This window comes from Octopus sinensis, linkage group LG6, assembly GCF_006345805.1.
Source record: "Octopus sinensis linkage group LG6, ASM634580v1, whole genome shotgun sequence".
Taxonomy (NCBI): domain Eukaryota; kingdom Metazoa; phylum Mollusca; class Cephalopoda; order Octopoda; family Octopodidae; genus Octopus; species Octopus sinensis.
In genome coordinates this window covers 25,039,803-25,061,052 of record NC_043002.1, presented here as the reverse complement: position 1 = coordinate 25,061,052, position 21,250 = coordinate 25,039,803, and the positions used below count along the sequence as shown (strand labels likewise).

The window sequence follows — 21,250 nt, the reverse complement described above, 5'->3', positions numbered from 1 at the left end:
TCCATCAGGTCCAGCAGAGAGTTGTGTCAATCTCATCAATGGCTAGTGTGATATCATCTTCTTCGATGTTGATGTACTCAATTTTTGTCTCTTTGGCCGCTGGTAAAGTGGCAAAGAATTCTTCTGGGTTGTTTACTTGCCTGTGTCCTAGAGGTGTAGTGAACACACTTTGGAACTGTTCGTTCAGTATTTCACTTATCCTCGTGGGATTTCCTGTGAGAGAGCCATCTTTTTGGAAGAGAGGTCCTATTCTCTGGTGCACTGTGGCTGTCTCTTTGGCAAACTTAAAGAAAGCTTTAGGGTTTGATTTTATATTTTCTATTACCCAAGCTTCTTTATCTGCTCTCTCCTTTTCATGGGACTGATGTAGACTTTTCTCAGTTTCCATTAGCATTCTTTCGAGCCGAGACTTCTCACCACTTTTGGTGTGCTTGCTCAGGCGGTTTGCAATCCTTGTCCGTCGTCTCATAAGAATCCTCCTTTCTCTAGGGATCCTGTTTTTATTCTTGTGTGTGCTGGCCCTGCACATTGGGACATATTTGTCACATATGGCTTGTATTATGGACATGAAGTGTTTGTGTTTCATGTTTATGTCCGGTGTGGAGAGACATTCAGGCCAATCCTGTTTGAGGATCTCTTTCTCAATCGACTTCCAGTTGGCTTTATGAAAGTTTAAGTTGGAGAGATGGTGGGTGCTTCGTATAGGCTGTGTGTCTGCGGGGGCTTTTGTTCCATACATAGACAGCTCTATTATGTTGTGATCCGAGATCATTGTCGGCATCACATTAACATTATGGATAATATCCATATTGTTTGTAAAGCAGAGATCCAGTATATTATCTGCCCTTGTTGGTTGCAGAACTATTTGCTCCATGAAAGAGGTATTTGTGAGATGGAGCAGGGACTCCACCTGTGCCTGCTGATGGTGTGTCATCCCTGGGAGCATCTGCCCCCCAGGCCATTCCACATTGGGGAGGTTAAAGTCACCCATGAAGAATACACTGTTGTGCTGTTCAAGGTTGGTGAGGACTTCTCCTATTTTTGTTAGGCAGTCTTCAAACATGCCTGAGTGTTTTGGGGCGTCTGGTGGGCGATATGTAGTGCATATGACGATATTCAGTTGTCTTATGTGTACAATTTGAGTTTCACATACTGAGTTTGAATATGACAGCAGGACCTGGGGCGTGAGGTCATCTCGGATGTACATTGCAACTCCACCATGGCTCCTCCCTTTTCTATCTGTGCGTATGACTGCATATTGCGGCATGTGTATTTCTGCATCACCTATATCGGGTTCAAGATGCGTTTCTGTGAGTGCCATGCATATAGCTTGATTGCATGTCACAAGGTCTCTCAGGAATGAAATTTTCTTTTTACAGTTTCCGCGCAGCAGCCCTCCTACATTCAGTAGAAATATTTTTGTGGTGTGTGTGTGTGGTGTTGGTGTCTGTGGTGGCCATCCTGCATCTGTTGGAGGTTGCCTTATGTGGTGGTAGTTCCAGCTTTGTGCTTGTAGCCAGGTCAGCTGCTGAACAATTTTTTGTGCCATGCACAAAAAAGACTGCTGTTCAGCTGCCGCCCTTCTCACATCTGGGTGAAGCTGGCCACCTGTTGGGTTTCCGCGCACCACATCTGCATACCGTCTTTCAGTAGTGGTCAGTGCGCTTTTTTCCCTTCTTTTAACTTTTTGTTTTTGTTATATATATATATATATATATATACATATATATATATATATATATATATTCTCTCTTTTCTCTTTTCTCTTTTACTTGTTTCAGTCATTTGACTGCGGCCATGCTGGAGCACCGCCTTTAGTCGAGCAAATCAACCCCGGGACTTATTCTTTGTAAGCCCAGTACTTATTCTATCGGTCTCTTTTGCCGAACCGCTAAGTGACGGGGACGTAAACACACCAGCATCGGTTGTCAAGCGATGCTAGGGGGACAAACACACAAACATACAAACATATACGCACACACTTATATATATATATACATATATACGACAGGCTTCTTTCAGTTTCCGTCTACCAAATCCACTCACAAGGCATTGGTCGGCCCGAGGCTATAGCAGAAGACACTTGCCCAAGATGCCACGCAGTGGGACTGAACCCGGAACTATGTGGTTGGTTAGCAAGCTACTTACCACACATATATATATATATATATATATATATATATATATATAAATGAGAAATAGAGAGAGAGAGAGAGAGAGAGAGAGAGAGAGAGTAATAACGGGTGAATAACAATAACGACGAAGGGTTAAAAAAGCGTAAAAATAATTGAAAATGAAACAAAATTAAAGCTGAAACACTAAAAATTATCGAAAGTGGGTAGAAATAAACACTATGTAGTGTAGTAGTACTACGCTAGGGTATCTGTAGAAAGTTGAATGTGATTTCGGTATATAACGATGAAAAATTCGGATCTTGGGAATTTTCCGAAAGTCCTCTCCCTACCTCAGATTCTCTCCACAAATTACTTTATAGTCGTAATGTATGACGCTTCAAAGGTATTTATATAAAATTTCACTGAAAAGAAAAAAACCATTTTCCTAAAAGTTATGAGGGAAAAACTCGGATTTTGTGAATTTTCCGGAGTCCTCTAATCAATCATTTGGAAAAGATTTTCCCCACAAATTTCTTTATAACCATAATGTATGCCATTTGAAAGGTATTTCTATAAAATTTCATTGAAAAAACACCATTTTCCTAAAATTTAACCAAAATATTTATAAATAAACATTTAATTAAACGCGTAAAAATAAGCAACAATACAAAGCACAACATTGCATGCGGTGGTGAGGAACACGCGCGAGCATCGCAATAAACCATAAGAAATTACGAAGTTGAACATCGTAAAAGTGAAGTAATCAAGGTATCAAGTTAAAACGGTAATGCTCGCCCACTAAAAGAGAGACATTTGTAAAATAAACTTGACATCTGGCGTGTTTTTGTTTCTTTTCCTTCTTTTATCCTTCAGTTCGAAGCGAATACTTAGATATAATAATAACTAGCAGTATCGCCCGGCGTTGCTCGGGTTTGTTTCGACCCTTTAGAATTGGAATTTTTGAAAAGTGAAAATTTTGCATTATGTATCTTGTTATTCTCTTGAAGTGAACATTTTTCTGGTTGAAATACACCGAAAAATGGCGACACAGCAGTCAAAAAATCGTAAAAAATTGGGATTTTCATAGAAAAAAAAGCATCTTTTTGGTGTAAATAATTTTTGGTGTTAACATGGTCCGATTTAATTTTTTTCTTCTAGGGAAGGAAGAGCAAGATTCTTCTATCATACTCTCAATTTTGGCCAATTTGCGCCGCAGGGTCTCGGAGAAGATAGTGTTTAGTTGAAGGCTACAAAACCTGCCAAACACAGACAACTTCAGCTTTATATATAGAGAGATACACAGTTATATCTGCGGTAGACCAGTTTATTGCCTAAATATTAATCTTGTTGATTGCTAAATATTTCTTGTAAACACGTCAGTAGTCTTCAGTTCCATATAAGACTTGATAACTTACATGACAGAACCACTACTATCTGTTATATACAATAAACTATGAAGGAAGAAATATTCTTTTTATCTGCCTTTCTACGGTCTAATGTTCCGTTCAAAAAAGGTACTATTACGAAAACTTTTGTCCAAATCATCATAAACCAAGAAACGAAAGTAAAATAAATATAAGTCTATAAATGATTTGATAAATGGGTGTGCCGACTGCTGTAGAGTAACAACCCGAAAACTGACTGTTAACAAGTACACAGGCACTAAATAACCATTCCATGCCAGATGATAAATATCACATAACATTTTATTTTATGCGCGTTATCAAAATAAGAAATATTCAATATCAATACAAGGTTGTAAAATTAAACCAAATTAATGTTGAGGCCGCACACTAAATGCAATGACATGACTCGGTCCAATCTGGAGAAAGCAAAGTCTTCAGTGTGCGTATGTGGTTTGTGGGGTCAACCGCGTCCTCCGCTTCATTTTTTGTTAATCACTCATTCTCATTTAATTGTATATATTTTAATTGTTTGTCTATTCATACGTTTCGTCTCATTCGATACCCTGACCCCAACGTTTGTTTTGTCCCCTCTTTTTCTCAACCTTATGGTGAATAAAGAAATACTCTCTCTCTCCACATAAAATACCACCGAAATACACAAAACAACAGTAACCATAACCTCTCGATGATTTCTCGACATGCTCATATTAGGGCACTTTAGATAATGTACTACTAAAGTGCTCTATATATAAATAACGGACGGATGTGGTCCTGGATTTGACCATGGGTGTACAAGAACAGAGCTAACCTGCAGCTAAATAACAGTTGTCGTTTAGACCAACCTTAGCTCTGACCTAAACCGTCCCAGTTTTGACCAAGCCATCCTTAGTTTTTACCGAACCTAGTGTGTCAAAGACTACATTATCAAATGCGTACTTTTTAGTTGACAGCATGTGATTTGAGAGAGATTTGGTTGTTGTTTCTAGCAGGTAGAACAAACTGTCAACAAACAGTACACTCCCAACATTAACATACCAAACAAACGTTTAACTTACCGCAATGTATCATCAGTTCCTCTCCTTAAAACCTCTGTACAGTTCAACTTCACTCTACACTTTTTCTGCGTAGCCCTTAAATACTCTTAACCACAGATAAAACACTGCTTTTATATTCACCGTTGATCCAAAAACAGATTCAGAATACGAAGAAAAATAACAAACCGGAAATACAGAATTTTCCAACAGTTTTATGTCCCCTTTCCAATAAATCCGACACTGAGAAAAAATAAGAAATTAATGTAAAGGAGGAGCAATTCTCACTGATATGCACTCATTTATATTATATTTTCTCACTCACTTGTTCGTTTACGTAATTCAGTAAACCCGAGTGAAGTTTTTTATATTTCCATTGTTGCTGCTCCCACCCGTTACTGATTTTTTTATTCCCCCCTTGTCTTTGATAGATTCAAACGGAATCGATAAAAATTTGTCTTTTATCGATTTTGTCATTGTAAAGATGTACAATATTCAATACAATGTTTCTATCAGTAAACAATGAACAGTAATTTTTAAAAAAAAACGTAACTTGGCAAAATCTGATAACAAACGATGTGAATAAAAAGAGAAGGTAATTGCATGTGAATAAGAGAAGGTAAAAATGCTATTTTTTACCTTCTTGTCATTTTTCTTTTCATTTTTTTGACATGATAGGCGCAGTGTGTGTGTGTGTGGTAAGAAGCTTGCTTCCCAATCGCATGGTTCCGGGTTCAGTCCTACTGTGTGACACCTTGGTCAAGTGCCTCGGACTGACCAAAGCCTTTTGAATGTATTTTAGTAAACGGAAACTGAATGCCTGTCGTGTATATATATATATGTGTGTGTGTGTGTGTGTGTGTGTATGTATTATATCTGTGTGTGTATGTCTGTGTTTGTCCCATCACCACCATCGTTTGACAACCGATGTTGGCGTGTTTATGTCCCCGTAACGTAGCGGTTCGGCAAAAGAGATCGACAGAATAAGTGCTAGATTTACAAAGAATAAGTCCTGGGATCAATTTGTTCGAAACAAGTAAAAGAATGTTGACATTTTAGATCTTTTGATTCCTTCACGGGCTCACGTTTGCACGAACAACAACCTAGTTTCTTATACTGCCTGTTAATTCTTTAACAAAAGGTAACTGTCGGCGAAACAAAGGGGACCTGCTAGAAACAGATGCGATATACTTCTCAAATCATACCTTAGCGCAGTGTTTCTCAACCTTTTTACCCTTGCGTAACCCTTAAAATAAATTACATGTCTCAAGGAACCCCTGCGCCCAAAAAAAATTATAAGTCATATCTTTCATGTTTTGTTCATTGTAGTTCACAGGAATCCCAATCACTGACCTGCCTTTGAGTCCATCTTCCAGTCGAAGGTGGCTGCCCTTGAAGCTATCGAACCCCATCAAGGCTTTTTCATACTTAGGAATTACCTCTCGATCCCTAAGCTTCTGTATTTACTCAGAGTCAGCTCATCTTACCGATTCCCACCGTGCCTCCAACGCTTTGACAATCTAATCTTTGAGAGACTCGAATGCTTAGTCAATGTCAGACTCTCTCCAACATCCCACGATCAGGCTGCATTGACCAAGCGATTTAGAAGTCTTGGTCTTCGTAAGTGTTCGTCCCTCTCTCTTCCTTGCTTCCTTTCCTCCACCCACACCTGCTTCACCCTGGTGAGCAACATTCTCTCCTCTCCAACATGGATCAGTTCCAACAGGGAGTTGGATGAAGCTCTCCAAAACTGGAGGAAATTGGACTTGTCTGCTCCTGAGAAGGTGGAGGACTGTCGGAATCATAATTTCGAATGCCACCTTCGACTCCCTCTTCATCTAGTTGGACTAGTTTTCAAGGTGCCGCTTACTGTCTGCTAGCGCCAAATATTCAGGTGACTGGATTGATGCCATCCCTGTGAATAATGTAGGTGGCCTACTCAGCTTGGACAAACCTCGTTTCCCCATTGCCCTCAGAGTGGGAGCTGACGTATGCACGGGTTTGATCTGTCGTTGTGGTAGGCTCCTCGATTCCACAGGTCTCCATGGCCTTTCTTGCCATCTGAATGCTAGTCGCTTCGCGCGTCATACGGAATTGAGCCTGATACGCAAGAGGAGCTTGGCCCTGACAAACATCCCCTCCATCTTGAAACCATCTGGATTGCCTAGATGCGATGGGAAGAGACCTGGCAGCCTCACCCTGTGCTCCTGGTTGCAAGGCAAATGCCTTGTCTGGGATGTCACGGTTAGCTACTCCTTCGCTTCTCACATCTTGGATGCTGTGGTCAGGCCGAGATCCACAGCTTCTGCGACTGAGCGGAACAAAATCCTGAAATACTGCGATCTGTTTGGTGGAGTCGGACCAATAACTGCGAGAATCCTGTCTTCACTGGCAACTCGCCTTGCAGAGGCTCGTGAGTGCGCTTGGCTGTTCCAGCGCATCAACCTCGCCATCACCCGCGGCAACGCTGCAAGCGTGCCTCAATAGCCATTAGAGACGTTTGCCAGCGCCCCCAACTTTTCAACCCAAGGTGGTGAATTGTTTGGTTTTTTGGTGCAGAAATCATTGCTGGATGCTATGCCGGCATCTTTACCGTCGAAGACCAAAATGTTCCATCATCATCACCACTGACATCGGACTCTATATCTTCTATGCAATTTACACCAGCAATGCTGCAACGCCACCTAAAGAATAAACGCAATTATGCCTCTCCTGGTCTCGATGGTGTTACATACCTACTTCTCAAACGCGGTGGGTACTTTCTTCTAAGCCAACTTTCTCTATTCTTCCAATTCTGTCTTGACAATGGTGTTACTCCAGAACAGTGGAAAACTGCCAGTGTCATCCCTCTGTTCAAAAAAGGCGACCGCACATCGCCTGTCAACTATCGCCCCGTCAGTCTTACCAGCTGCATCGCCAAACTGATGGAATCCTGTATCAGAGAAACCCTCTGGAACTTCTGGAAGTCTCACAGCCTCACCCAGCCGTCACAATTCGGATTTATTCCTAACTCCAGCTGCTGTAATCAACTCATCGAGTTTTTTGAGGATGTTACCCAAATCACTGATCGCGGATCCTGGGTGGATGTTGTTTACCTGGACTTTGCTAAGGCTTTTAACTCTGTGCCACACAAAAGACTTATGGTGAAGCTTTCTGCGTTGGGTGTAAGAGACGAACTCTATAACTGGTTAAAGTCCTTTATTTTCGGCCGAAAAGAGGTTGTCACAGTTCTAGGACAGCACTCTTCGCCCTATGAGATGACATCTGGTGTGCCGCAGGGATCTGTTCTTGGCCCCCTTTTATTTGTTGCATATGTTAATGACATAGATGCCAACTTAAAGAATGCCACAGTGCTGAAATATGCAGATGACATCAAGCTGTACCTCGAAATAAAGAGGTCAAATCCTATACACTATGGATCTCTATTGCAAGCAGACCTGGACACAATGCAGCAGTGGATCATGGACTGGCAACTCAAGCTGGCTGTGGACAAATGTACCACCATGCATTTTGGGAGGAGAAACCCAGCGTCCACCTACTCCCTCCACAACACTAGTCTCAAAAAGTCTTCAAGTGAACGTGACCTGGGTGTTATTGTCGACAGTGATTTGCGTTGGACAAAACACATCGCCAAAATTGTCAAGAAGGCTGAGGGTGTCTTGGCATCACTCACCAAATCCTTTGTGAGCCGCTCTCCGGCTATCTATCTGCGGCTTTATATAGCTATGGTAAGACCTCACCTGGAATTTGCATCACCGGTCTGGAACCCCTATCTTGCCCAGGACATCAATCGTCTGGAAGCTGTTCAGCGACGTGCAACCAAAAGAATACCCTCCATCAGGCATTTGCCATATCCTGAACGCCTTACTTCCCTGGGCATGGACACATTGAAACTCCGACGTCTGGCAGCTGACCTGGCAGACACCCATAAAATTATCAACCATCGCACAAACAATAACACTGAGCACCTCTTCAAACTCCACCCAACTAACACCCGTGGACATATTTACAAAGTAAGAAAACAGCACAGCTCCCATGACTTCAGGAAACATTTTTTCACGCTGAGAGTTGCTGAAGCGTGGAACAAACTGCCGGCATCGGTTGTTAGTTGTCGGAGCACTGCATCCTTCAAGACTTCCATGCTTCCTGAGATTCGCCAACACTACACTTGATTTTCTCCCCTCCATACACACACAAGCATGCTCACTTTCCAGACATTTCTACATTACTGCATGTACTTTATATGCACTTTCTGACAAGTTGTGGTGCACCTGAGCACTGTATACAATAATTTCATTATTATTATTATATTATTTCTTCTCTCCCTTCTTTCTTCCCTTCCCTTTTGAGATTTACTACTCACTTTAGTACACCTCCCCGTATCATTTTCTTTACCTTAGTGCTTTTCAAACATATCACTCCACCTCCCTTTGCTCACACATATTCCTTCCTTAGATTCTTATCTCTTCCTTCTATCCCTCCCCTATTGCTTTTATCCTGATAGCTTTCCTCTCCCACTCCCTCACAATATTTTGACCACAATCTAGCACTCATTTTTTCTTCGTCAGTGGTTATAACCTTTGTGAAAACAAGAGTAGTCTCCCTTGTGGTAGAAAACTTAAATGAACTAAACACCTTTTTATTTCCACTGTTCTAATCAACATGGATGTATGTAAAAATTGTTAACCCCAGTCTTCCAAATTTATAATTCAAATTAGTTGTAAACCTTCACTGAACATAAAATGCTGTGTAACATGCCTGTAATTCAGTTTCCTGAAGTCACAGTTATATCCAGCTCTTAACTGATAAATCAGTAATTAATCATTTATCCAGATTCTTCAACATTAGGACACTAGTTTGTAAAGAAGCCCCATATATAAATGTGCGTGTAAGCAGAACTAAGATATTCAACTGTGTTTAGATTTCATGATTCCAGGTAATATCTTTTAACAGCCCTCCAGCATATAAAGTTAAGTTTTTTGTAATCTTCATATATAAAAGATAGGTTGTGTGTCTGCCTCCTACGATTTAGATTCCTAACTACTCCCACATTTTGCGGTGCAGTGTAACCAAAAGCGGGTATCTTATAGTCATGATTCATATCGAGCCCTTCTGTGTATTAGCGCGCATCTACGATGAGTCTACGATTTTTAAAAAAATTTATCATTTTTTTCCAATTTTTAATGCATTTTTTGCTATTATATAAGGGAAGTAACTCTCTAAAAATGTATTATTAAATCTCAGAACGTAAAAAGCTACAGTAACATCCCCCCCCCTTTGTGGTTAGCCATATTGAGATGGCTATTATACTTTACATCTCTAAAAATGCTTATATAGTTATTTCCCTTACAAACCCGAGCAACGCCGGGCGATACTGCTAGTTATAACTAAAATATCAATCTTCATTTGTTTTACATCACGGTTAGACAAACACATACTATACTGAAACAGCTTTGCAGCTAAATGTCCATCCCTTGTTTTTCAAAAGAAGTTCTCATTATATTAGTCTTTTTACATGTACAGACCTAGTGAACAATTTGGTAACATATCAACAAACACGGCCGTTTGTAGCTCAACGTTTTAGCATGCTTGTACTTGTGATGGCATTCACCCAGGGTGGGTTGAACCAGCTTCTTCTCTTAGCATGCCAAATGCAGAATGTCGATATTCACACAAATGTGTGCACGTACACACACACACACATACATACATCATATTTACTACATACAGCAGGCTTCATATAGCTTTTGTCTACCAAATTCATCCTGTGACACTTATCACATCAGGCTTATAACAAAAGACACTAGCCCAAGGTTCTATGCAGTAGGAGTTAACCCAAGACCACATGATTAGGAAGTGAACTTCTTAACTACACAGACATACCTGTGCTTTAACCATGCCAACACCAGGGGCGTAGCTAATAGGGGAGCCAGGAGAGTGGTCGCTGTCCCTAAGTAGATTTTCAAAACTGGCTTCATTTCAACAATTTTTTTTAACTCTTTAGTTACCTACATCAGTAGCTGTAAGTTTCATACATAATGACATAGTTATTGAAACACGAAATTATTGAATGCAGAATACAATTACGTATAACTAATGAAATATTGAGCGCACTGTAAGAGAACTGAGATAAAAAATGTTTGGTGTGTGTCATGGAACCATTTTTTTTGTGCCCCACACCCTAACTTTTGAACCTGGCACCACCTCTGGTCAGCACTTTTAAAATATCATCCTTTAAGGATTATTTGATAGTGTTTTTGTTAAATTAATTTTTAATGTAGTTAAAATGCCAATTTCAATGTAAAGACTTACATTAAGAAATATATCAACTTTTCTACAACCAAACAATACTTTGAAAAGGCTTTAATCTACTCTCTTCAACCTCTTAAATTTGCTGTTTTTCCCCCCTTTCCTTTGTAAACTATAATTTAATCTGTTATCAAAGTGAACCATGACTCAATATGAAATATAAACAGTTGAGTGTCCATCAAGTTACCTTATGGAAAATAACTGAAGCAAATGTCCTTATATGGAGGCGCAATGGCCCAGTGGTTAGGGCAGCGGACTCGCGATTGGAGTATCGCAGTTCTGATTCCCAGACCGGGCGTTGTGTGTGTTTATTGAGCAAAAACACCTAAAAGCCCCATGAGGCTCTGGCAGGGGGTGGTGGTGACTCCTGTTGTACTCTTCCACCACAACTTTCTCTCGCTCTCTCTTCCTCTTTCTTGAGTAACACTGCGATGGACTGGCGTCCCATCCAGCTGGGGGGAACACATACGCCACAGAAACCAGGAAACCGGGGCCCATGAGCCTGGCTAGGCTTGAAAAGGGCAACGTTTATCATTTTTTTTTTATGTCCTTTTATAATACTATCTGTATTGCAAAATGGTTTCTTTCTAAGAGTGCCAAACCACCAAACCATTTTTATAAAATTTGTTTGTAAACACTAAACACTTTCCTCAATTGGTGCAATGACATCTAATTATACTACTGACCTTCAGAAATAAACGTTATTTCACTGAAACATTTAACTGCAGAATTACTTGTAAAAGATTTACAGCAGATAGTTAAATAATAGAAAATATAAGGCTAGAAATAACCTGTTTATTAGGAAATATATTCATCAATTATTTGTTGCACAGCTGCTTCATATAAAACATTGTGGATCATGTCTAAAGAGATCATCAGAATGATAGATAAACTATCATTCACTAACTCACCACCGAACTGCATGTTTTTCTTTGTCTTTCTTTTCTTACCAAAAACAGATGCTGATCTTTTAAAAGGAAACTAGAAATCACTTCTACTTATCGCTACATCTCTTATTATCCTTACTTTGCTTTACTTACCTCCCAAACCTTTCTCTTCAGAGTTGTAAAACACTTGATACATGCTCCCACTATATGTTTTCCTGACAGTGACTTGCAGAAATTGAAGTTAAGCATGTCAACCTCACCAGTCTGAGAGTACCTCCAAGACTTACGCACATTACCCAACTGTCTCTTAAACAAAATAGAATGAGAAACACTGGGAGAAATAAGAAAAGGAAGTAGTGTGATATTTTAGCCTCATTACTGTCTCACTATGGAAACTACAGGCGGCAATAGTATGATGTTATAGGTTAATAAAACATTAATACGATGTTAAATAGAGCAGATGGAAGGCAAGATGTGGAATCAAGTACCATACCAATGAAGAAGGTTTACACAAACAACTTAATAACAACATTCACCTCCATACATTTTAAAAGATTTATATAGTTTTGAAAAACAACAACTTCAATGTTCTACATTCTCTACAGTCTGAAGACAATTTTTATATTCACATGATGATGATGATGATGATGATGATGATGATGAAGATGGTAATGAAGATGACAATGATAATGATGATGAATTTGTAGTATGAATACGTTTATGGTGTGATAATTTTCTACGAGTAAGGAATGCTTCCCCACACAAGTCACAGGGGTATGGTTTTACTCCATCGTGGATAATACGTTTATGAACGGATACACCAGAAGGATGAGAAAATCCATTCCCACATATGTCACAATGATATGGTTTCTCTCCTGTATGAAGATGTTTGTGATGCAATAATTTCTTACTACTAGGAAATGCTTCATCACAAATGTCACAGACGTAAGGTTTTTCTCCTGTGTGAATACGTTGATGATCTGTTAAGAGGCTGCATGTAGAATAAGATTTCTCACATATATCACAATTGAATGGCTTTTCTCCTGTGTGACTACGTACATGATTCGTTAGTTTATAATTGTATGCAAATGATTTTCCACAAATTTCACATTGGTGTGGCTTTTCTCCTGTGTGGGTATATTTGTGAACAGTTAATTTATAATTAAATGAAAATGATTTCCCACAGATGTCACACTCATATGGTTTTTCACTTACATGAGTACGCTTATGGTTTAACAATTTATGGTTACTAGAAAATTCTTTACCACATATTTCACAGAAATATTTTTCATCTGTGTGAGTACATTCATGATTTGATAATTGGTAAGAATAAGAAAATGTTTTCTCACAAATTTTACACTGCAAAGATTTATTTAAGTTATGGTTACGTTTATGAAATGATAAGTTACTCTTACAAGAAAAAGATTTGCCACAGATATCACATTGGTGTGGTTTTTCTCCAGTATGAATACGTTTATGGTCTTTTAAATAATTGTTAGAAAAAAAAGATTTCCCACAGGTCTCACAGCGGAACGGATATCCTGTGTGGACAGTTTTATGAAGCAACAACCGATAATTAAAAGAAAATGTTTTCCCACAAATTTCACATTGAAATGCCTTGTCTCCTGAGTGAATACGTTTGTGATAAGATAATATATTCTTACAAGAAAATGCTTTACCACAGATTTCACATTTGTATTTTTTAGCATTGTGAATAAGTCTATGACGTTTAAAAGGAATCCAGCTAGAGAATGTTTTGCCACAATTTTCACAGGAGTATATGTCTTTTCCAGTGTGAATGACTTTATGATGTGATAACAAAGTCTTATGAGTAAATGCTAATCCACAAAATTTACAGCGGTATGGTGTTCCGTCTGTGTGAATATGCTTATGAAGTGATAACTCTCCACTACGTGAAAAGGATTTATCACATTTATCACACTGATATGGTTTTTCCCCTGTATGAGTACGCATATGCTCTGTTAAAGAACGTCTACAAGAAAGTTTTTTCCCACAAATATCACATTGGTATACCTTATTTTCAGAGTGAATATTGCTGTGTGTTGCTAAATTATTGCGACGAGAAAATGCTCTCCCACAGATCTTACAAACATATGGTTTGTCTCCAGTGTGAGTACGAACATGATCTGTTAAGGCACTTCTGAAAGAAAATCCTTTGCCACAGATTTCACAGTTATATAAGTGTTCTCCTGAATGAATGCGCTTGTGATTTGATAATCTATAATTGTGAGAAAATTCTTTCTCACAAATATCACATTTGTAACGTTTTTTCTCCATTGCAAACCTAATGCAATTAATAACACTTTAACAGACATTGATTTCTCTAAGACAAATACAATAACAAAAGCATTTCTTTCAACAAATTCCAAAATGGAATATATATTTTCTTCAAAGAAATCAATTATATTTGTGAACTTGTAATGTCAACCTTATTCTGTCTACCGTAAATATACATGTCTTACATCACTCTGTTACAGTCAAACAATTTGGATAAACACAACACACTGGTTATTACAGCTAACACTGCCTGAATGGTGACATCTTGATAGCCTTCCACTTTTCAACAATTCTGATCTGCAATTAAAGAAAACAAATCTTAGTATGTAAAAATGAGGGTGTACATGCAACAGATTATGTTATCCTGTGTGTGCAAGTGCGTGTGTGTGTGTGTGTGTGATGCAAACATATGTTGAGAGTATTTAAGTCTAAAATAATTGATGCCAGGCCTTACTATCTGGAAGTTAGATTTGCAATACTGAGGTTAATGAACAAGATTATAATATAATTAATGACAACACTGTCTACATGACAAATTCGAGAAGTACTGATAGAAAGAGTTAGAGTTGAAATACTGTGAAAGAAAGCAAACCCAGTATATTAGGATCATATTCCATCTGTTTCAAGTGTATACACCTTCAAGTATGGGGGGGGGGCACACTTTATCTACAGCTCTATCTCTCTCTTTTTTTAATTTTTTTATACTTGTCAAGTCTGGGAAACAAATCAGTGGCAATGCTCTTCAAAGGCTCTCTGTAACAAGTGAGACTGATGCCATTAATGTTCCACTGAAAGCTGATGTTCTGGAGAATAATGTGAGGCCTAAAAGATTGGACACAACATGGAAGATGATGGGGTGGGCTGAGTAAGTCAGGAATGCTCAAGTTAAAGATAGCATGACACTACTCAACTCCAAAGTGCAGAGGCCATTATAGCAGCAGTGGAAAAAAAGTAACAACAGGAGACAGCATGTCTGTGGGCCAGAGGCCATGTCTGTGAATGATTTTATGCCAATCAGTTGAGTGCCTTTGAATTCTGCTCTTTCGTGAGATCCCCATTAGAGATTTTGCACTGTATGAGAGCTGGCAATAATTCATGAAGTTTCAGCCATTGTACAACTGGAACTTGTAGCATATACCTAACTGAACTAGTGAAACATAGCTGGACTTTTCTGTTAGTTTTCCTCATCTGTAGCATTTCTGGATTTCTGGTTCTAAAACTATGTTGCTTTTGCCAGCCCCGCCCAGACTGGCCTCCGTGCCGGTGGCACGTAAAAAGCACCATCCGATTGTGGCCGTTGCCAGCCTCGTCTGGCCCCCATGCCGGTGGCACATAAAAAGCACCATCTGATCGTGGCCGTTTGCCAGCCTCGTCTGGCACCTGTGCAGGTGGCACATAAAAAGCACCCACTACACTCTCGCAGTGGTTGGCGTTAGGAAGGGCATCCAGCTGTAGAAACACTGCCATATCAGACTGGGCCTGGCGCAGCCTCCTGGCTTCCCAGACCCCAGTTGAACCGTCCAACCCATGCTAGCATGGAAAACGGACGTTAAACGATGATGATGTTATTTGTATGCAGGTATTAAACTAATGCAAATGTGTAAAAAGCAGAGTCACTTTGATGAAAAACAAACCTGTCAGATGACATGCTGTACTGTACTTATACTGAATTGAAACGGATAAAGGCAAAATTGTTACAATGCGATTTTAAGCATTAAAAAAAATGAATAATTAAAAAGAGGAAATGATATTCACATATGACATGATAGCTGAAGCAAGTTTTAAAAAATAATAAAGTACAGCAAAGAAAATGGCTAATGCTTTCTCATAAGTAATTTATAGCAATTCAAAGTACTTTTATATTATGGAACAGCAAATCCATGAAATAAATATGCAATTACACAATACATTTTTCTTAAATAAGCAAAAGTGGAAGCTAATGAATTCATCATCATCGTCGTTTAACGTCCGCTTTCCAGGCTGGCATGGGTTGAACGATTTGACTGAGAACTGGCAAGCCAGGAGGCTGCACCAGGCTCCAATCTGATTCGCCAAGGTTTCTACACTAACCACTCTAAGAATGTAGTAGGTGTTTTTACATGCCACTGGCACAGGAGTCATTCAGACGGCACTGGCATCAGCCACCCTTGAATGGTGCTTTTTATGTGCCTCTCGCACGGGTGCCAATTAGGTGGCACTGTCATTGGCCATGACTACGATTTCACTCAGTTCAACAGATCTTCACAAGCATGGCATATTGCCCAACGAATGAGAGGTGCTTTTTTAAACAGGCCAGTTATGCAACATTGACATCAGTTACAACTACAATTTTACTTGGCTTGCCAAGTCTTCTCAAGTACAGTGTATTTCCAAAGGTCTCAGTCACTTGTCATTGCCTCTGTGGGGCCCAACATTTGATGGTCATGCTTCACCACCTCATCCCATGTCTTCCTGGGTCTACCTCTTCCACAGGCTCCCTCCACTGTTAGGGTGTGACACTTTTTCACACAGCTGTCCGCATCCATACACATCACATGACCATACCAGTACAGTTGTCTCTCTTGCACACCACATCTGATGCTTTTTATGTCCACTTTTTCTCTCAGGGTGTTTACACTCTATCGTGTATGCACAGACATTGCACACCCAGCAGAGCATACTAGCTACATTTCATTCAAGCCTGCGAATGTTCTCAGCAGTTTCACTGCTGTGTGGTATAGCTGTTCACACACAGGAATCATATATTCTACCTTTTACTCTGAGAGAGAGAGCCTTTCTTACTAGCAGAGGTAGTTCTCTGAACTTTGCTCAGGCTATTCTTATTCTAGCAGCTATGCTCTCAGAGTATTCACCCCCGCTATTGACTTAGTCACCTAGGTAACAGAAGTTATCAACTACTTCTAGTGTTTTTTTACCCTGGCACATGATGGAATCAGTTTTCTGTACATCTTCAGTATTCATTGCACCTGTGCAAAAACTATCTTCCCAGTTAACCTTCTTTTGATATTGCTGCACCTCTTATGTGTCCATAGCTTACACCAGGTACATCTTATGGAGTTTCTACCTATGCCTTTTCTACAGATCAAGCAGGGCCATCTACCTGAAGGGATCTGTGATTTGTCTGCCTTCCTACTAACTAAGACTTTGGTTTTTGATAGGTTAACTCTAAGGCCCTTCAGTTCTAGACCTTGCTTGCACACCTAGAAATTCTCTAGTTCTGGTGGTAGCTCGACTATTAGAGCAAGGTCATCAGCATAGAAGAGCTCCCAAGAGCAGCCTGTCTTGAATTCCTCTGTTATTGCCAAGAAGATTATGATGAACAACAGGGTGCTGAGGACTGATCCTTGATGGATCCCTACTTCTACCCAGAATTCTTCACTATAATCACTGCCAACCTTCACCTTACTGACAACATCCCTGCACACAGCTTGTACAGATCTCACCAACCACTCATCTATTGCTAGTTTCTGCATTGACCACCAGATAAGGGATTAGGAGATCCTGTCAAAGGCTTTCTCCATCTCAACTAAAGCCATGTACAGAGGCTTATCTTTGGCTAGGAATTTCTCTTGTAGGTGTCTTAGAAATATAGCATCAGTGTGGCTTCTCCCTGGCACAAACCCAAACTGCATCTCATCTAAACTAACTCTCTCCCTAATTAGTTGGGCTATGACCTTCTCCATGACTTTCATTACCTGATCCAACAATCTGGTACCTCTGTAATTATTTCTGTCTAAGGTGTCACCTTTACCTTTGTAGCAGTTGACTATGGTGCTGCTACACCAATCATTGGATATGACTCCTTCATGTATCCCCTGGTTAACTTTACAGGTGACTAGACTATAGCCTACACCGCCAGATATTTTAAGCATCTCAGTAGTGATTCCTGATGGGCCGGGGGCTTTCCCTGTCTTCATACTCTTAATTGCTTTATCTACCAAGGTGCTGTCAATTCAGATAGCTGGTCCCTCTGTTGGGTTGACATTTGGCAGACTTTCTTTCTCCCATTCATTCTCTTCATTTAGCAACTTTTCATAATAGCTTCTTCAAGTCTCTCTCTTTGCAGCATCAGTGTTCATAGAGGTCCTGTGAGTGAACTTTTGAGAAGAGTGTGTAATAAAAATATCAGAAGGCATTTTATACAAAATATTTTAATTTATTAAAAGATAACAAGAGCTGACAAATAATATGAGTGTAGCCGGTGTATGTGCATGAGTCAGAGAAAGCTTTATAACGTACATTTGAAATGTGGATTCAGTTGGAAATCGTTATAAGCCAACAGAAACTGAGCGATCATGAACGAAAATATACTCTCCAGAGTTGTGGATTGATGGTATTCCAAAGTTTTCAGAGCAATGTTGGCATAAATGATGTAATCAGAGTTAGCAGCAGAAAGTTGATGGGAAAAACAAAGAGGCTGTTCCAATGTTGCTCGTATGCTGTCTTTCCACTAACTGATTAAAACACCCACTTCTCTTCTTGGGCAGAGAACTGCTTTTGGTATTAATATCTGCCCAGCCCTGATTGGCTGGGGCTGACATTGCACAACTATGCTCCAATATGACATTAAAAATAGCTTTCCTGACATGCTACAAATATATCTCAAAACTATTGCTCACTAAACTCCAAGATCGCCTTTGGCTGGTGCATATTTTAATAATTATTATTATTTCTAATTTTGACACAAGGCTGGCAATTACGAGAAGAGCAAGCCAATTACATTGATCCCACTTTCCAAAAGGGTAAGTGGTAAAGTCGACTTTGGCGGAATTCGCACTTAGAACCTGAGGTCAGCCCCTCATACGCTTTCGGAAATTCCCGATGTGAATTGTCCGAGGCCTCTCCCCCACTCCCCTTTCGCGTGCGCGCATTTTTTTTTTTCATATTCGTTCAGAGGAAGTTGTTTTACACCTATTACACACATTTTTTTTGTTGTTTTTTTTTAATGGTGTAACGCTTTAGTTTAACCGAAGAAAAGCTACTAAGCATTTTGTCGACATGCTAACCATTTTACCAGCTCGCCAATTTCTCACATAGGCTTGAGAAACCCAAATTTGGGGACGGGTGAAGTTGATTACATTGACTAGCTATATGATTGATTTTTATTCCATCAACTGAAGGCGCATAGCTTAGTGGTTAGAGTATTTGGCTCACAATTGTAAGGTCGTGAGTTCAATTCCAGGCGACGCGTTGTGTCCTTAAGCAAGACACTATTTCACGTTGCTCCAGTCCACCTAGCTGGCAAAAATGAGAAGCACCTGTATTTCAAAAGGTCAGCCTTGTCACATTGAATCTCTCAGAGAACTACTTTAAGGGTATACGTGTCTGTGGAGTGCTCAGTCACATGCACGTTAATTTCACGAGCAGGCTGTTCTTTGATCGGATCAACTGGAACCCTCGTCGTCGTAACTGACGGAATGCTAGATTTTATTCCATCAACTACGGATGGATAAAAGGACAAGGTGGCTTCGACAGGGTCTGATTTCAGGACCTAAAGGGCCATAACAGGTGCTCTAACGATTCAGCCATACCACCCAGCTCAATGTTTGTGTCAAGTGAATAAGCACGATAGTGTCCCTTTAACTGCCATAAACAATTATGTTATTATACCACACACTGTATAACATAATCTATTGTGTATATAAATATTCTTAGCTAATTAAGTACATTCAGCTGAGCAATTATTTCAATTCCCGATAACACACTCTCATCAATTTAAAGCATCCCAATAATACTTACTAAACGGAATATCTGTCTTCACGTAACACACCACCCAAGTACAATGTACAACAGCACTAAGACTAACTGCAAACAAACATCAAACAAAGTTATCTTACCTCAACATAACGTATTTTCTCTTAACAATAAATATATTACACAGATATACAGTAACGTATTCCTTCTGTATTCCCATTAGATAGTCATTATCTTTACCAACGACTCTGTATCCGTGTCCAACATAAGATTTAACAAGGCGAAATCAGAATACAGCATGTTATGGCTGACCGGAAGTACAGACCAAACTACTCGTAACTTAAGACAAATTATGAACAATGCAGAATTTTATTTACCCTGTCGTATAAAAAGCAGAATCATTGTACAAAAGTATGAAACAGAAAAATTTGGGCGATCCTTCGGTATAGGTACCGTAACTACCGGAAGTGGCTTTGTTTACATTTCTGAAGATAATAGAAACCCTTTTCTCCCACCCCTAACCCTAACCCCCCCCCCCATATATATATATATATATAAAAAAACACTTTCTTGAAATGTATCCGGTATTTCCGATACCTATACCGAAGTTACGCCAAAATTTGTACTGTCCTTTCATTGGTCATGGAGTTTTTTTTACTGATTTTTAGAATTTAATAACTCTTTACTTCGTTTCAGTGATTCAAGAATGTCAGCCCAAATTCCTTTAGTCCTCTATTGACATTTTTCTAAGAGCTGTTGAATGTAGCGATGATTTTGATTTTGATTTTTGATACAAAGACATAAACTCGTGGGGGTAGATAGTCGATTAATTCGTCCCAAATATTCAACTGGTATTTATTTTATCAACCACTGGAAAGATGAAGAGTTAGATAATATTTGAGCTCAGAAAAAAAAAAGGAATGTAATCGAAGACCTCTCGACATTTGATCCATCGCACGACTAATTCTGCTATTGGATCCCAAAATTCAGCATCTTGAGTTTAGCGTAGGGTTGGCTAACATATTGCAGGTGGGGGTATGTTGAACGGAAACCGTGCGGAAACCCTTCCTGACATATTATTTATTTCAGTATGTATCTCCATATCATTTCCAAGTGTCTCTTCGTTTCATCTGTGTGTGTGTGTGTGTGTGTGTGTATGGCATAACAGATTTCTGACCTCCTCCCCTCGAATTTGGATGAATATAACTTTCAGACAAATGGATTTTTTCTAATGAAATTTTCTACAAATATGTGTTATATCATGTAGATTCCAAATATACAAACAGCTTACCATCCACAGGCCTATGGATTAGTGGAGATATTTCACCACCGCCTGAAGGAATCCCTGACAACCAGACTTAATGGGCCAAATTGGATTGACCAACTCCCATGGGTGATACTGGGAATCTGCAATGCTTCAAAAGAAAATCTCAACTCTTCCTCCATGGAAATGGTGTACAGTGCCAGGAGAGTTCCTTCCAAATACGAAGTCAGACCCAGATGTCAAAAGA

At 39.5% G+C, this 21,250-nt stretch overlaps 1 protein-coding gene and 1 long non-coding RNA gene across 3 annotated transcripts; one reads left to right on the top strand and one right to left on the bottom strand.

Annotated features, from left to right (window-relative positions):
- The first annotated feature begins 2,769 nt into the window (after positions 1–2,769).
- Positions 2,770–3,576, top strand: LOC118763716. The gene is made up of 2 exons (XR_004999469.1): positions 2,770–3,023; positions 3,410–3,576. It is a non-coding gene; the product is annotated as an uncharacterized LOC118763716 (long non-coding RNA).
- An 8,047-nt stretch (positions 3,577–11,623) lies between these two features.
- On the bottom strand, positions 11,624–20,173 carry LOC115213187 (zinc finger protein 91-like). 2 transcript variants are annotated; one of them, XM_036503755.1, is made up of 3 exons: positions 19,883–20,173; positions 12,429–14,342; positions 11,624–12,398 (listed from the first exon to the last, which is right to left on the bottom strand). In XM_036503755.1, the coding sequence occupies exons 2-3, from the start codon at positions 14,043–14,045 to the stop codon at positions 12,330–12,332; spliced, it is 1,686 nt and encodes a 561-aa protein (XP_036359648.1). In that variant the 5' UTR covers positions 14,046–14,342; positions 19,883–20,173; the 3' UTR covers positions 11,624–12,329. The 2 variants fall into 2 exon arrangements, with proteins under 2 accessions (XP_036359648.1, XP_036359647.1); XM_036503754.1 differs by having other exon boundaries at positions 11,624–14,342.
- Positions 20,174–21,250: the final 1,077 nt, after the last annotated feature.

Excerpts from the sequence above, each read along its gene's own strand:
- LOC115213187 (XM_036503754.1), bottom strand. The coding sequence starts at position 14,045 with ATGGAGAAAAAACGTTACAAATGTGATATTTGTGAGAAAGAATTTTCT.